The sequence below is a fragment of the Pipra filicauda genome, unplaced genomic scaffold, assembly GCF_003945595.2.
Source record: "Pipra filicauda isolate LSUMZ 115617 unplaced genomic scaffold, ASM394559v2 scaffold27_size4233163_pilon, whole genome shotgun sequence".
Taxonomy (NCBI): Eukaryota; Metazoa; Chordata; class Aves; order Passeriformes; family Pipridae; genus Pipra; species Pipra filicauda.
This window is the reverse complement of record NW_024104398.1, coordinates 2,344,281-2,360,904: the sequence shown is the minus strand read 5'-3', so window position 1 is coordinate 2,360,904 and position 16,624 is coordinate 2,344,281. Positions and strand designations below refer to the sequence as shown.

The 16,624-nt window shown below is 36.0% G+C and overlaps 1 protein-coding gene across 7 annotated transcripts in view; it reads left to right on the top strand.

Moving 5' to 3' along the window:
* DICER1 (dicer 1, ribonuclease III) overlaps positions 1-16,624 on the top strand; it is an 81,187-nt gene that overhangs the window by 34,170 nt on the left and 30,393 nt on the right. For all 7 annotated transcript variants that reach the window (XM_027718404.2, XM_027718402.2, XM_027718401.2 and 4 more), the window contains 14 exons: positions 2,395-2,527; positions 3,436-3,678; positions 3,773-3,927; positions 5,332-5,464; positions 5,924-5,999; positions 7,136-7,275; positions 9,429-9,608; positions 10,426-10,639; positions 10,721-10,874; positions 12,369-12,551; positions 12,866-12,971; positions 13,063-13,238; positions 13,523-14,306; positions 15,684-15,839. In XM_027718404.2, coding sequence (XP_027574205.1) covers positions 2,395-2,527; positions 3,436-3,678; positions 3,773-3,927; positions 5,332-5,464; positions 5,924-5,999; positions 7,136-7,275; positions 9,429-9,608; positions 10,426-10,639; positions 10,721-10,874; positions 12,369-12,551; positions 12,866-12,971; positions 13,063-13,238; positions 13,523-14,306; positions 15,684-15,839 — 2,833 coding nt within the window. The remainder of the gene's footprint in view (positions 1-2,394; positions 2,528-3,435; positions 3,679-3,772; positions 3,928-5,331; positions 5,465-5,923; positions 6,000-7,135; positions 7,276-9,428; positions 9,609-10,425; positions 10,640-10,720; positions 10,875-12,368; positions 12,552-12,865; positions 12,972-13,062; positions 13,239-13,522; positions 14,307-15,683; positions 15,840-16,624) is intronic.

Here is a 16,624-nt window from a genome sequence, read left to right as displayed (position 1 = left end):
TATAAAACTGTATGTAACTTTTTGTCCCCTTCTCAAAGCTGGCTACCAGACTCTCAAAATGCTCCTTCACCTCGTGTAATACATGATCTCAGAATACACGGTTGACCATCAGACCTGTGCTGTTGGAATTAAGACTGGAAGCCTTCAGTGGAGAACCTCACTATAGGCTTATTTGAGTGGAGTGGATTTAGTTCAGGGCCTCTGATGATGATAATTAATATATAGGGGAAAGATTGCTTCCCGAATGAGACAGTCATGAGTGTTTGAATTAGTGTATCACAACTACTTCAGCTTCTAGTAATCCAGTATGGATTGTTCAATAGAACTAAGTTAGAAATAGAACTTTTCTTAAAATGTATTTACTATGGTAGTATTTAGAGATTAGAATACCATTTTATAAAATCCATGATGACTGAGGAAAGACAAGATTCATGGCATGTATTTGTACTTTCTGGGTCTTTGACTATTATTACACTCAACTAATGGAGTGGCTCAGTTATTGTTTAATTTGGTGTATACAGTTGAGTTCTGGTGCCTATACACTCCTTTTCAGAAGAGAAGGCATTTTCTAAAGCCCAGTTTCCTTCCATTTGCATTGCTGTACCTCTCAACTCCCTTAGGGAGAGGTTGGAAAGCAGAAGTTCTTGTATCTATTTGAAGAACAGTACCTGTTACCTACCACAAATACTTACTTAATCTCAAGGTTGAAGTCTTGAATGTTTCTCAGTAACTTGCCAAAGATGTGCACAGTGAAATGTTTATTCAGATGTTTTTAATTGTCCATTTCTATAACAAATAAAATTAAGTAAGAATGTTTGAGATGCTTAGTAGGTAATCAATCTATATGACCTGACAGAAATGCCATATGAAAAAAGAAATATTAAAAATCCCAGGATTTCTGGCCAGTTATTAACCCATACTTTCTTAGTATGTCTTTCTCAAGAGCCTAGAGACTGGATAGAGAAATGTAACTCTATTTAGCCTTGAACTAACAAATCACATTTGCATTTTAGCACAGGATGATCCTTATAGTCTATTTCCAGAAGGATGCCGAACTATTCGCCACTTTTCCATCTTCTTGCCTATACTCCCTTTCCATTCCAGTTTTAACAGATGGCAAAGGGAGGAAGTCTTCAAGGTGTTTTATGTTCCCATAGATTTTGTTAGAAATAGGGACCAGGAAAGGGGGCAAGACTTCAGTAGTTTTTCAAGGGTAGAAAGAGCAGGGAGAACTTTGCCGTTTTCCATCTGGTTTGGCAGCAGCTCACTGGGCAGATGGTAGGCATGTAGCTGGGGACTGGCACAGCACCCATCTACTTATATATGAGACAGAACTGCTAGGGATTTATCTGGGAAAGGTTGGAATTGCTGTTGGAGGTGTACAGAGGCATGGTGTTCTTTGGCTGTGAGGAGCACCTGACAATGGACACGATGCATGTGCTGTTGAGCAAAGTAGTACTGCGATGGCTATAGTGAGACATGCAAGGGATCTAATTTTTGGGTATTTTTATTTGGATCTGCTGCTCAAAAGCCTGTTACAGTTGAGAAGTCCCAGATTCTGTCCATCCTGAAAACTGATCAACTAATGTTGCTACAGTGTACTTAGTTTGATTGCACATGGTAATGGTGGTTTTAAATCCATAAATGTCTCATTCTAGATTTAGCGCATTATTTGTACAAGCAATCTTCTACCTTGTCTTTGAAATCAGAAGACTGCAGAAAGCAGTCTTTCCTGCTTCTGTAACCTGAAGAATAAACTGAGGGTAAATAAATTGAGAGCATGGATGCTTCTCACATCCCTGTTCAGTATTGCTTTTAAAGCATTGGATTAAATTCTCTGAGTTAATTTCACAATTAGTGAATTTCTCACTGGGTAGGCTGATCATTGCTCTTTAGAAAAACAGGTCAGTATTTTGTCACCAGTATATACTTGAACAGGATATATCTTCTAATATTAAGTAGAATTGCAATATTATGTTTTAACCTAAAATTTAATATCTTACACTGAGGAAACATACTTTGTTGAGGAAGCAGTTACAGGTCTGTCTTCTAAAATCAAGCACAGTTAACAGAAGAAGAGATAAACAAAAGCAATTGTAAGTAGGGTGCTTTATCAGCAGGGAGCCTTAGAGTAATAGATTGGTTTAAAAATATCTAGTTTTACTGTGATGGGTCTGAAATGTGTGTGATGCAGGGCCACTCATGCTGTATAGGTATGCAGTCTGTCTTGTGTTAACCTTACAGAGCTTTTTGAGAAGACTGCAGTAAGTTTGTGTTAACGTGGCTTAATTGTCATGCTTCCACTTTTTCTTTTAATGTAGGTCTTAAAAACCTTAAGATTTTCTTCCATTTTCTGGGTTGTGTGACTTCTAAAAACACGTGTAATATTTTTAGGTTGATAAAAGAAGCTGGCAAGCAAGATCCAGAACTGGCTTACATCAGTAGCAATTTTATAACTGGACATGGCATTGGCAAGAACCAGCCTCGTAACAAGCAGATGGAAGTAGAATTTAGAAAACAGGAAGAGGTAACTTCAAGAAAAAAAATTTAAATTAGCAGTACCTTCAGAACTTTTTGTGTGTGTGTGTGTCTTTAAAAAGCAAAAAAAGCCAACAGGCAGAATCTGGGGCAAAGTCATGGGAAGTTCAGGGAATACCTTTGGTTTAACAAATATGCACACTTACTGGAGATACAGATGTTGTTCATAAAAATAGTAACAACGTGTTTAGAGATGTTGGTATGTCATGTTACACAAACAGAAATTAAAACTTCACATAAAATCATGTTTGTGTCTAGTCAGATCTAATTTTTCCACATTTGTGTAAGTGGTAACATAGTAATACTGTAAAGAAAATTAAGGTTGCTGACATATTGCAGTAGTTAAACTGGTTTTAATATTTATCTTTTATAAAAGTGAATTTCGTAAATCATTAAATGATATAAATATTAATAAACCCCACGATTTTTAAATCAGTTAAAGCTCATCCCAACTGGGTTGTCCTCCTTAGTATTATTTTATATATAGTATAAATATCAGAAGTGCCAGCTCTAGAATATACTCTATCCCTGAAGATGCTTCAGCCTCAGAATGTTTGGGAAAAGATGCTGTCCTGAAAGCAGCTTTTTTTTTCCTTTTATACCACAACTGAAAAATTGTAAATAAATAGGGGGAATCCTCTCCATTGCTAGTGGCTATATTAGCTTCTTAGACTCATATGATTCCACATATCAGATTTGATTCCTAGAAATTTACTGGTTCTGTTAAATAGTCTTGTATTCCTGAAAAGATTTTTGTAATAGTTTTGCATTTGCATATTTAGAAATATTTTCGGAGTGTCTGACCATCTCACCTTTTTCTTATTGCCTTTTGTTGAATCTCATGTTGGAAACAGATCTTGGACTAATTTCTCAAATTTATCTTCATTACTTTTGCAGGTTCTTAGAAAATTTCGAGCACATGAAACCAACCTACTTATTGCTACTAGTATTGTAGAAGAGGGTGTTGACATACCAAAATGCAACTTGGTGGTGCGTTTTGATTTGCCCACGGAGTACCGCTCCTATGTGCAGTCAAAAGGAAGAGCCAGAGCACCAATTTCCAATTACATTATGTTAGCAGATACAGACAAAATCAAAAGTTTTGAAGAAGATCTTAAGACATATAAAGCAATTGAGAAGGTATGAGGGCAGATGAATGGGCCTGGTCTGGTTAAATGTTTCATAGTACTTTTTAAGGGAAAAATTTCTCATGTTCTGTTCTTGAAATGTTAAGATCCTCAGAAACAAATGCTCAAAATCTGTTGATACCAATGAAACTGAAACTGAACCCATTGTTGATGATGATGATGTATTTCCACCCTACGTATTGAGGCCAGATGAAAACAGTCCAAGAGTTACTATTAACACTGCTATTGGACACATAAATAGGTAAGAGGCATATTTAATTTTTACTTCATGTCTTTGAATAAAAAGTTTCTTAATCTGTCTCACAACATGGAAGCATAGGCTGAGGCATTTTACACATTTCCTCTTAGGCATTTTGACAGGATATGCTCTCCCAAAGAAAGTGGTCACAGCAATTTGAAGGCATTATTTGCTATTTTTATCTTTATCCTACCAGAGGTTCTAGCACTGATAGTAACTGTAGTGATAATGATCCCTGTTTAATTAAAAGCTTCCCTGAAAACATAGTTTCAAAATGGGTAGTAAGATTGGTTTTTTTGCTTGTCAAGCTAGTTTTGAAAATAAATAAATAAAAGAACTGTTGAAACTGTAGTTAAATCTTCCAGTTCTAATATTCACATTTGTAATAGCAGTCTGTTGTCATCTTTAAAAAACAAATCACAGTAATAAAGGTGAACATAATAAAAGTCCACAAGACAGGATGGTATGCTTTCAGGGGAGCTGGTCAAGTATCAAGTTTGTAAGGCCAAGACAACTAGAGGAGGTTCTTAGTGACAGGAAGACGTAGATGTTATTAATACTTCAAAAAAAAAAAGGCAAGTAAGAAGATCCAGGGAGCTGTGGACTGGTCAATGTAACCGTAGTCATACGGAATAATATGGACCAAGTCCTCATCACAGCAGTTTCTAGGCATGTAAAGAAAATGGGGTTGGCAGAAACCAACCAGGCTTTGCTGGGGGCAGTTTTTGAGCAACCAGACTTCTTATCTCCAGTGTGGTTGATTATGAGAAGCCCTGAATGTCATTTACTTAAGTAAAGCTTCTGATGCAATTGCCAAAGTGCCTTAGTAGCTAAATTCTTGAGATGCAGACCATTTTGATTGACTGCCTGGTAAATAAAGCCTGTCAAAAGCAGTCACATTTGAAGGGTGAATGGTAGATAGTAGATGGTTCAAAAGCTGTCTGGCAGCTGGTTATATGTGGCATTACTCCTCTATTGTTAAGAGGTTCAGCATAGTTTAACATCAGCGTGTTTGCATTTAATACTAAGTTGGGAGAGAGGGAAGTGAGTACAAGGGAGGAAAGGCTACTGTTCAGAGGGAAAACCATGACAAATAGGAGGAATAAGGCAATAGAAAAAAAAAATCAGGAGACAATGAAAAACCTGGGACCTGAGATGAGATAGACCTGTGCATCATTACAACCTGGGAATGACCTTACTATGGAGACCTGGTGTATATTAAAGGAATTGGAGGTCTTCTGCTCAGTAGTTAGTTGAATATTTGTCAGCAGTGTACCTTTGCAGTGGCCAGTATGGCCTGAAATCATCTTCTGTAACATCCACACCAGTAAGGCAAGGTTCCACTGAAATGTGTTTAGACTTCAATTTTCAGGTTTTGATGATCTGTAAAATGTTTTGTCAACTTAGGTACTGCGCTAGATTACCAAGTGATCCATTTACACACCTAGCTCCCAAGTGTAAAACCCGGGAACTACCTGACCATACGTTTTACTCTACTCTCTACCTGCCAATCAACTCACCTCTTCGAGCTTCAATTGTTGTAGGTATTTGGGGAAGAAAAAGCATGGAAATAAGCAAATATATTGGTCTAAGAACTGGTCTGTGCTGTTTCTAGAATTAGTATCATAGTTGTTAATGAAAATTTTTTCCATATTGTGCTCTGTAACTGTATTTAGGTCACAGTTTATTTCTATTATAATCCATTTTCCATCACTTACTGTTTATACCAAAGGCAAAAATATTTAGATATTCTTCCAGGGCCTTGTTGTTTCACACATTTGTCCTGTATTGTTTTTGATTGAAACTGTGTCGAGTTCTTGTAACTTTGGTTTTTGTGGAAAAACAGCGTAATCCTGAATATCTTCATAAAACTGCTATCAATGCATTTTTTAAAAAAAACTTTGCTTACCTAATATGCTTGTGTGAAACTAATTAAACAAGTATGGTAAGTAATGTGCTAATCAACCAAAGTTTTGATGAAGTATTTAAATGTTTATAGGGTCCTCCAATGAGTTGTGCAAGACTGGCTGAGAGAGTTGTAGCTCTTATTTGCTGTGAAAAACTGCACAAAATTGGTAAGAACTGAAAAAGCAACCTCTTTGGTAAAGTATGTTTTACAGTTGAGAAATTGCGTACGGTGTAGATGATATATATGATGATATATGGTATATACATGCATTTCTGCTGTAGCCATCTATTGTAGCTTTCTTTTCCTTGCCTTGTTTTGTAATATGATCATGTACTTATCAATTTAGCTTAGATCTTATAAGCTAAAGTTAAATTTTCCAGGGAAGTCTTGTTATATAACCTATTTTGTCTTAAACAGCAAAAACAAGATTAGTACAAGAGACACAGATTTTGCCACTGAATATACTTATTAAAAGGGAAATGAGTCTTGTTCTCTAGAAGATATTGATTATAGGTCAGAAACTATATCCTGCAACCAAAAGATAACTTGCCTTTTAAAGTGAATTCTGACAAATTAAAAGATATAATACACAATCCTAAATTTATTGTTTTCTGTACTGTATCATAAGTCATGTTCCAAAAAAAGTACATTGAGGGACTACTTCAGCTCTCTTGTCTCTAGTAAGTATAATGGAGCGTGTTCTTCGCTGTGTAAAATTTTGAAGAGAATTCCATGTTATGAGTTTTTTTGATGAAGTACAGAAGTAGTTATGTATCTTTTAAGTAAAAAAAATTGTAGGTCTGGTGTTTATATTTTATTTCTGAATTAAACCCTTTGATCACTGAATTCATACCGATAAATGTATCCAAGAATAACACCCTAATGGCTCAACCCGCTGTTGAGAGTGCATATTCTACAGTAGTAATTAACTGTTTAGAATGATAGAGAAGTATAACTGTTCCCTCTTGGCATAACTCCACATGAGTGATTTTTAAATTAGTATTTCAGTCAAGGATTGCCTTTTATGGCCAAAAAGAATTCATTGGGTTTTGATATTTTCATTATAGAATTCAGTTTTTTAATTTCAGTGGGTTTTACTGTAAATGAGTATTTTTGCCCAAAATTCAGTCTTTATCACTCTTTCCCCAAAGTTCTGCTTTTGGAGCCTTGTAGGAGTGTGTGTATTTTAAAAACTTATGTGAGGTGTTTTCATGAGCAATCTCATCTGATGTGTAGGATGTGAAGGAACCAAGATTTGATTGTTCATAATGCTATTTCTTCACTCTCTTTCATAATAATCAGGTGAACTGGATGATCATTTGATGCCAGTTGGTAAAGAAACGGTTAAATATGAGGAGGAACTTGATTTACACGATGAAGAAGAAACCAGTGTTCCAGGAAGGCCAGGCTCTACAAAAAGAAGACAGTGCTATCCTAAAGCTGTTAGTATCACTCACTGCTGTCCACGCCTCTGATCAAATGCCTTATGTACTGATGAGACAGAATTGCTAACTCTTAATCGTATTTTTTACAACATGTCTTGCATTTATATTGAAAATATTTTGCAGTTTAAATTCTGTGTAAAATTGCACTGTTACCTGAATTTATGGTACCACATGTTTTGGAAGCATATATGTAAGTTCAAGGAGCATACACTTTCTGTAGGGCTGGTTGACTGTATTAGCCTGGTATGAAAATAAGTGTGAGGAAAATTGTCCTGCATTAATAATCTGTAAAATATTTACCTTCTCTGGCAAATGCACTAGAGCAAAGGAAGAATTACTGGCTTTCTAGACAAGGAGATGCACAGGGCTAAACACAGAAATAGGTGGAGTTTTTTTAAGATGCTTGGTTTAATTTGGGAAGTTTACCAATTGAACACAATTTCATAACTTCTGGTTTAAATCTCAGTATATCAAATAAGTATACTTTTACTATTTTTTCATTTTTAAAATAGTTCTAAATATTATACTTAATATACCAAAAGGTATACTACAGTGCTGCATTAAGTAACTTATCCACAGTTCTGTTGTAACAGACTTCAACCACATCAGTTTGTAGTGTTGGATTTCTTAAATGGTATGTATATGGGAATTTCAAATACTTTAAAAGTAAGGAAAAATAGAGGAAAAAAGCTGTGTCAGAGTATTTTGCAACTGCTCTGGAACCTTCCTTCTTCCCCTGCAATTGTTACAAGTTCTGTCTAAGGTCCTTCGAATAGGACAGGTACCTCATTCAGAATCTGATAATATGCATTTCAGGGAGAAACTGATAGTCTTTGTCATATGGAGGACTGTCAGCATGGACACCCACATTAGTGGGCTCTAGTGCTGTGTTGTACCTTCATGTGCAGCCTCAGTTATGGTGACAGCCCTTCAGTAATTCCATTCTTGCCATCTTCCACATGCCCCAATTTTATTAGTAGTTCCAGTAATCAGTTACTAGGAAAGTTTTGGGAAGGATACCATGGCATCACAGAGGGAATGACAGATGAGAAAACCTTTTTCGTGCAAGACTCCTCGAACACTTTGCATCTTTGCAGTGTTTCCTGATAGGTTGTTACAAGTACTTTTCTCTGTCCTCTTGCCTCACTAGTGATTGGGGTGACTCATAAAATGCAAGATTATTCTGTCTTGTTCAGGGGAGTTGATTTGTCTAGTGATGCATCATTCTTTCTCAGTTTTGGTGTTTTTTTTTTTAATAGGGAATCTAAGAATATTTTTCCTTGCTTTTGTCCCAGCTTTTCACATCTGGAAAAGAAGCTTTGGCAAATGTTTAAGGTCTCCAAGATCCTCTTGGGCTTAATGTAGTTATTAAACTTACGAGTAATTTTCCATTAAGTCAAGGCCATAGTTTTACTGCTGTGTAACTTTTTAAAATGCAGGACTACATGTATTGCAATTTAGTTTTAGACAAACAGGAGGATCAATTTTGAGACCTGCAAAGTAGTGAACTCCTACCAAACATAAAGCATGGTTTCTTAATGTCTGTGACAAATACAAACAATAGAGTTAAAAGTGCTGGTGGCTGAGTGTTCACATCTGTTATGAGAACTCATATAATGTTGTGCCTGGGCAAAGGGGCAGTCCCTTGAATTTTGTTTGTTTGTCCCAAGTGTATGAAAAACATTTTTGATACTTTTCAGTTCTGCTGGAAGAAGAATCTGTGTTAATGAAGCTGCAATGAAGCTTTATGTGAAAATTGAATTGCTGGGATGTAGGTTTTTTTGCCCCCCCCCCCAAGGTTAAGGTCCAAAGAGCTTGGACATAGTGTGCTCCAGAGTTACTGGTTAAGTACAGACATTGGCATCAACACTTCAGTTGTATTTATGGTATTTGTGTATTTAAGTGCTGCCTGTGTTCTACAGTTAAACTGGCATTTTTAAGACAGATTTCGTGGCTGCCATACCAGGCTGCTGACCAAACACTTTTGCTTAAGAAAAAAACACTACTTGAACCCAGATTAATTTTTTTTATTCCTTATTTTTAGCAATGCCTTTCCAAATCAACATGTGACACCTTGTTCAAAGAATAGTATTTAGGTGAACTTCGCTGATTTTTATTGTGTTAATGTTTTTTCTTTTTTTGATTTTTAGATTCCAGAGTGTTTGAGGGATAGTTACCCCAAACCTGATCAACCCTGTTACCTGTATGTAATAGGAATGGTGTTAACAACTCCTCTACCTGATGAGCTCAACTTCAGGAGACGAAAGCTATATCCTCCTGAGGATACAACAAGATGTTTTGGCATATTGACAGCCAAACCTATACCTCAAGTAAGGAAACTATTTCCTTTCCTTATTCTACATGCCTTACAACCTGTTGCTTTCCACTTGCTCCCCCCCAAGACTGAAGAGTTGGAAATGACCATGAGTACTGCTTGTATCTGGCAGCCTCAAGAAAATAAACAACAGTATCCATCCACTCAAGTCTCCACTTTTTGTGTTTATGGATAGAACTATCTGTTCTATTTTGGCCTTTTGTTTTACAAATTAATTTTTTAGGATTTTGCACTTGCAAATCCAAAATGTCCCTCCTTCTTTGTATGAGATATGACATATGAGGAGTTGACATTTCAGCTACAGAGATGGCCTACACCCCACTACCTTATCTATACAAAGGCTATGGTAACAACTCCTCAGCATTCCTGGTCTGCAACAGCAGCAGAAAAAGTTAGCCATGTTTATTCAAATTGACACCTCTTGCTTTGGAAAATTTTTAGTGGACATTTTCTGCTGGAGAGACTTAGTTGAAGAAGATTTTTTCAAATTGTATTTTTTGTTGTCCACATAAGAAAACATTTTTTCCTTCATAATAGAAAATACTGCCTTTTCTACCTACATTTTATAAAGAGAAGAGCTGTAAAGCACAAGGAGAACTATTTAAAAACCCGAACCAGTCATTCTTTAAGCTTTCAAAATCTCATCTGTAATTGAAGGTCATCACAGTTCAAAATTCTGATCCAATTTGATCCAGTTTGCTGTGGGGTCAGGCAAGCATTACTTCAGCATCTGAACCTAAACAGCCAGTACTCTGCAGAGGAATCCTACTCTGAATTGTCTTTTGTGATTTCTTTCGGTTTTGTTTCTTTAGATTCCTCACTTTCCTGTGTATACTCGCTCTGGAGAGGTTACAATATCTATTGAGCTTAAGAAATCTGGTTTTACTCTGTCTCTGCAAATGCTTGAGCTGATAACAAGACTCCACCAGTACATTTTTTCACATATTCTTCGTCTTGAGAAACCTGCACTAGAGTTCAAACCCACAGAAGCTGATTCAGCCTATTGTGTTCTACCTCTTAATGTTGGTAAGAACAAAAATTTTGTAATTTACAACTTCTCAGAAAAGTTCAGCCTGGAAAACTGAGTTGTGCATTTTCCTTTTTAAGTTGATGACTCCAGCACTTTGGACATTGACTTTAAGTTTATGGAAGACATTGAGAAATCTGAGGCACGTACAGGCATTCCCAGTACTCAGTATACAAAAGAAATGCCTTTTATTTTCAAGTTAGAAGATTACCAGGACGCAGTTATCATTCCACGGTGAGTACTCTATATTTAGGTATGTACTTATTGTATTTATACAAACACCTGTAATAAGGGAATGTTAGTATCTGCAGCAGAAATGCTTTTTATGAACTGTATGCCATTAATTTGAAGGTATCTGGTTGCGTCTCAAACAATTTAAAGATTTTTTTTTTAATGAGTAGTTAATCTTATATAGTAGGATTTAAGTGTTTAGGTCTCCCAAAACTCATTACCTTTTTATTAGAAATAGTAGAGCTCACCACAAAACTTAAGTAGTATTCTGATAAAACATTGCGACTTCATCAAGAGCTGGCCTACTGAAACTAATTTTCGTTTGGAAGATTGAGTGGGAGTCCTGTTCTCTGGTTAGTGCTTATTCACACCTAAGACCTGCTAAAGGAAGGTATGCTGCTGGAAGATGGGAAAATTACAAGTGGTAAAGACCAGTTAATAGAATCTTTATATTGAGTGGTATTCATTTTACATACTGGATATGCAAAGGTTCTCCAGAATTGGTAGGCTCTGTGGAGGCTTAATTGTTCCCTGTGGACTGACTGGCTTGTGTTGTATCTAGTATATTGTAAACAACAGTACTTGCTAAATATATGTAGAAGATAAATATAAGTAGTTTGTTTTGGCCTCACCTGTGTCAACATTTTTTGTTTGGTTTTTTTTTTATCCCCCCCCCCGGAAGAAGCTGAAAAGGTTCATTAATAGTGTGAAAATTTTATTTGGAGATATCTATTTAGATATTTGCATAGAAACTTAAAATGATAGATGCAGCAGGTCAAAGTATGAAATCACCTACTATGCAAATCTAATTACTGAATATTGATTTCATGATTTTTCATCATTAATATTATTTTCCTGTGCATGTTTATCACCATAGTTTCCAATGAGCATCAGTAGCTACAGTAAAGATGTTGCAGCATTCTGGCTCTAATTTCAGTCTTCTCTATTACAAGAACTGCATTGTCCTTGAAGGGCTTGTGAACTTACCTTGCTACATATTTGAAGTTTTGTATTCTGTTTGGGGGGTGACTTGGTTAAAAATGACAGTTTAGATGTGAGGTAGTACAATCTTTGTATGCACAGGAACTCTATTTGTACTGATGTAGAATACCACGTAGGAGACTAGATAATAAAAAGCCAGATTATCAAGTTTAATTCGTAGGTGTTTGGAATTAAGAAATTATAATTTGTAGCATTACGGTTGTCCAGAGCTTGATTTTTCTATTGCGTATTGAAGACGTAGATCCTCCATTTAATTTAAATGTTTATCTGTAGAGGGAATTTCACAGATTATAGATTGACTTTATTTGTCCTTATCATAGAGCACGTCTCATTTAATATTTGAGTTAGCTAAACAAATGATTTCTACAACAAAAAAGAAAGCCACCAAGCAAAAATCTCAAGTGAACTGTTTAACTATAACTCCTGACCACATTAGAACACAAGGAACTTAGCAAAGGCTTTACTGTAATGCCAAAATATTATTTTTTTTTTTAGGTATCGAAATTTTGATCAGCCTCATCGATTCTATGTAGCTGATGTGTACACTGATCTTACTCCACTCAGTAAATTCCCTTCCCCTGAATATGAAACTTTTGCTGAATATTATAAAACAAAGTATAATCTTGACCTAACCAATCTCAACCAGCCACTGCTGGATGTGGACCACACATCTTCAAGGTAACAACAGTCATATTTGTCTGATGTTTGTAGTTTGACAGTAAAATGCTTTTTTTTTCTCTTAAATTACGGGATAAAGCTGAGGGCTTGTGTCCTCCAAAATAATTACCGATTTTCTTTTTCTTGAGACCTACCTAACTTATGTAAAACCAATTATAACTCAAGTCCATTTTTTCCCATATGTAATTGTGCTGTCACTTCACAGCACATTGAAATTGAATACTAAGAAAAGTCATCACTTTAGAAAGTTTAGGCTTGTAAGTTCTGTTCATGAATTATGTACTTACATCACAGTATTTTCACATGGTTTTTAGACTTAATCTTTTGACTCCTCGCCATTTGAATCAGAAGGGAAAGGCACTTCCACTAAGCAGTGCTGAGAAGAGGAAGGCAAAGTGGGAAAGTTTGCAGAATAAGCAGGTAAAATAGAAGTATCTAATTCAAGTGGACTCCTTTAATAGTGATCTGAGAACTTTACAAGGAAAATTCTTTTCTTCCCCCCTCTCCCCAGATACTGGTTCCTGAGCTTTGTGCTATACATCCTATTCCAGCATCATTGTGGAGAAAAGCAGTTTGCCTCCCCAGCATACTTTACCGCCTGCACTGCCTTTTGACAGCAGAGGAACTAAGAGCTCAAACAGCCACTGATGCTGGTGTAGGGGTTAAATCACTTCCTGCAGATTTCAGGCATGTATTTTTTCAACATGATATCCGAATTGATTGGAAAACAAGGTGGAAACTTAACTATTATTGTGTGAATTATAAAACTGATACCTTTGCTTAACTCCTGTCACTTCTCAGTAAAATAAAACATAGTTGAAAAATATGGATTTTGAATGGTGAAGTTACATGCTGCAGTCACAGTTCTTTTCAGAAGGCTGTTACTCTTTTTAAACATGTATGTGCATGTAGAGTCTTCTTGCCTTGTGATAACATTTTTTTGTTAACAAACCCTGCATATATTTTTACAGATATCCTAACTTGGACTTTGGATGGAAAAAATCTATTGACAGCAAATCCTTCATCTCTCTTCCTAACTCCTCAGTAGTAGAGAATGAAAATTACTGTAAGCACAGCACAATTGTAGTCCCTGAAAATGCTGCACATCAAGGTGCTAATAGAACCTCTTCTGCAGAAAACCATGACCAAATGTCTGTGAGTTACAGAACATTGCTCAATGAGTCACCCAGTAAACTCCAAATTGATGTCTCGGCAGAACTTGCAGCAATTAATGGTGTTTCTTATAATAAAAATCTTGCCAATGGCAATTGTGATTTAGTTAACAGAGACTTTTGCCAAGGAAATCAGCTGAATTACTGCAGGCAGGAAATACCTGTACAACCAACTACCTCATATCCCATTCAGAATTTATACAACAGTGAGAACCAGCCCAAGCCCAGCAATGAATGTACTCTACTGAGTAATAAATACCTTGATGGAAATGCTAACAGATCTACCTCAGATGGATGCCCCAAAATGGCAGTGACCACCAGTACTTCAAAAGCTAATAATCTTTCAAAAGACAGAGCAGATTCTGAAAAGAGCCCTTCCACTGGGTACTCCTCAAAAACTCTCGGTCCTAATCCTGGTCTCATTCTTCAAGCTTTGACTCTTTCAAATGCTAGTGATGGATTTAACCTGGAGCGGCTAGAAATGCTTGGTGATTCGTTTTTAAAGCATGCCATCACTACGTACTTGTTTTGCACTTACCCTGATGCTCACGAGGGACGGCTGTCATATATGAGAAGCAAAAAAGTGAGTAGTAACAATCCACTGTTATTATACCAAAGGCATACTGTAACAAGCCATATATATGAAATTTTTGCCAGAAGACTGAATGGGAACAGGTTGATTTAATTCCACAGCTTTGCTGATTATACATCAAGTAGCATGCATATTAGGAATAAAAATACAGGACTGTGGGCTTAATGTTGTTGTAACTGCTTGATTGAAACTGTTTTCTGCAGTTCAGTTTGAAGTCTAAACCAGGTGATTATGAACTTAAGAAAGGACCGGATTGAATAGAACTAAAAGTTCTGGATTAGTGAGGACATTTGGTGCACTGAACATTAGAGCTGTATTGAGTAGAAACTCTTAACAGGAATGCTTGAATGAAGCATTGGGTTACAACACAGAGCTTTAGGTTATACCTATACTTGACCTTTCCTTTGTTTCCTCGATAAGTTCCTTTCCTGGAAAATTTTTAACATACTCTTACAGACACACTTAAAAAGGAAACCAAAAAAATCTTACAAAACTGTTGCATCAAAACTTTTGAAAATATTTTGGACTAAATGTAAATGGTAGGGAGCAGAGTCTTCAGTTCTACTCCTACTAGAATAAACAATCATGTGAAAGCTTTTGTTCGTTTTGTTCTTTCCCCCCACATAATGTGATAACTTGTATTAAATAGTAAGGCTTTGATTGTCTATCTCTAATAAAATGCATCTCTGTGGAAGTGAAATAAGTTGCACTATTCAAATAAAAGAAGTGATTGATTATTCACATTCAAATTTCAAGATTCTAAAACATGAAAAATGTGTTTGAAAGGAGAAAAAAAGATCAGAAGTTGATAGTTAAAAAGGGAAAGAAAGTATGTTTGTGAGAATGCATTTTTCCCTTCCCTTAAAAATATCTAAAATCATTTTAGAGGCTGTTAAAATAACATCTGGATTATGACTTAATAAGATTTTTTGTACAGAATGGTTTTAACACTTTCTACTGCCAAGGTTTAGGTCAGTGTACCCATAAATAATAATTTTTCATTCCAGGTCTAGTCTGAATGTTGATTACACTGGTAATTAATGACACTTGTACAGGTTCTATTTACTGTTATTTCAGAAGAGCAGTAAGTTTGTTTTGCAATTAGAATATAATCTGTTAGATTTCTTTAACCGAAGTTGTCACACCTGATATGCTTGGCCTCAAAGAAATATGAAAAGCAAGATGTATATCTTGTTTTGAGTTTGCTATACTATATTAGGAAAGCTGAACTCCCTTTTGAGAACTAGAGAAAATGCATAATGGTACAAGATCTGGCTTGACACGTAAAATCGTTTTGCTCCTTTTGCATTTTAACGTATTTTTATGTAAGTATATGTCCAGAGGTTTATGAGAACGTTTTTCTTAAAGGTCAGCAACTGTAACTTATATCGCCTTGGAAAAAAGAAGGGACTGCCCAGTCGCATGGTTGTGTCGATTTTTGATCCTCCGGTCAATTGGCTTCCTCCTGGTTACATAGTAAACCAGGACAAGAGCAATACTGATAAGTGGGAGAAAGATGAAATGGTAAGACTTCATTTAACTATGTTGCTGAGTAATTGTTCACGTGTCTGTATCCTTTCACCCCTACCTTCTCCTGCCCCACCCCCCAGATACTTTGCTGTGTTTTCAGCCAAAAAAAAAGTAAATCTGTATCTTTTTTTTCTTTCTAAAACTTCTCTGTCAGAGAAAAAAAACTAATTCTGAACTTGAAGTAAGGAAATTTTATTGCACATCATCCAGTAATGAGTGTAGATATTAACAGAGAAACAGAGAAGAAAAACTTTCCTGCTTATAATTAGCCTACTCTCACGAGTTTTTCTGAAGTTTCTGTTGCAAATTTTAAATGATAAAGTGTTATCATCACTGCTTTTGCTATATGTTCAGCCAGAACACTGTCTGCTTTTTAATAAATAATGAGTTCACCTTTATAGAATATATTAAAAGGAGTTAGTGTTTTTCAATGAAGAGTAGAACTGGCTTGAGAAAATGTTCAGTATTGATTGCTGGTAGCTACACCGTGGGTATGACTGAGAGCTGCTTCTCATCTGAAGTATGTGCTGGCTTAGACCCCCACTATCTTATCACCAAAAGCTTCAGAATGATGAGTCTTAATGAGAAAAGGTTCACATTATTTTCTGACTAAATGCATTGCATGTTGAGAGTAGAAGGTGATGTTAAGAAATACCAGTGATCACAGCAGTCAGTAACACGATCTTGAAGTGTTTGAGACTGGTTTGGGATTCAAGGGAAGGAGGTGGAGGGACTTTTTTCTTTTTCCCCATTCTGAAGACCACACTCGGATTGTTGTA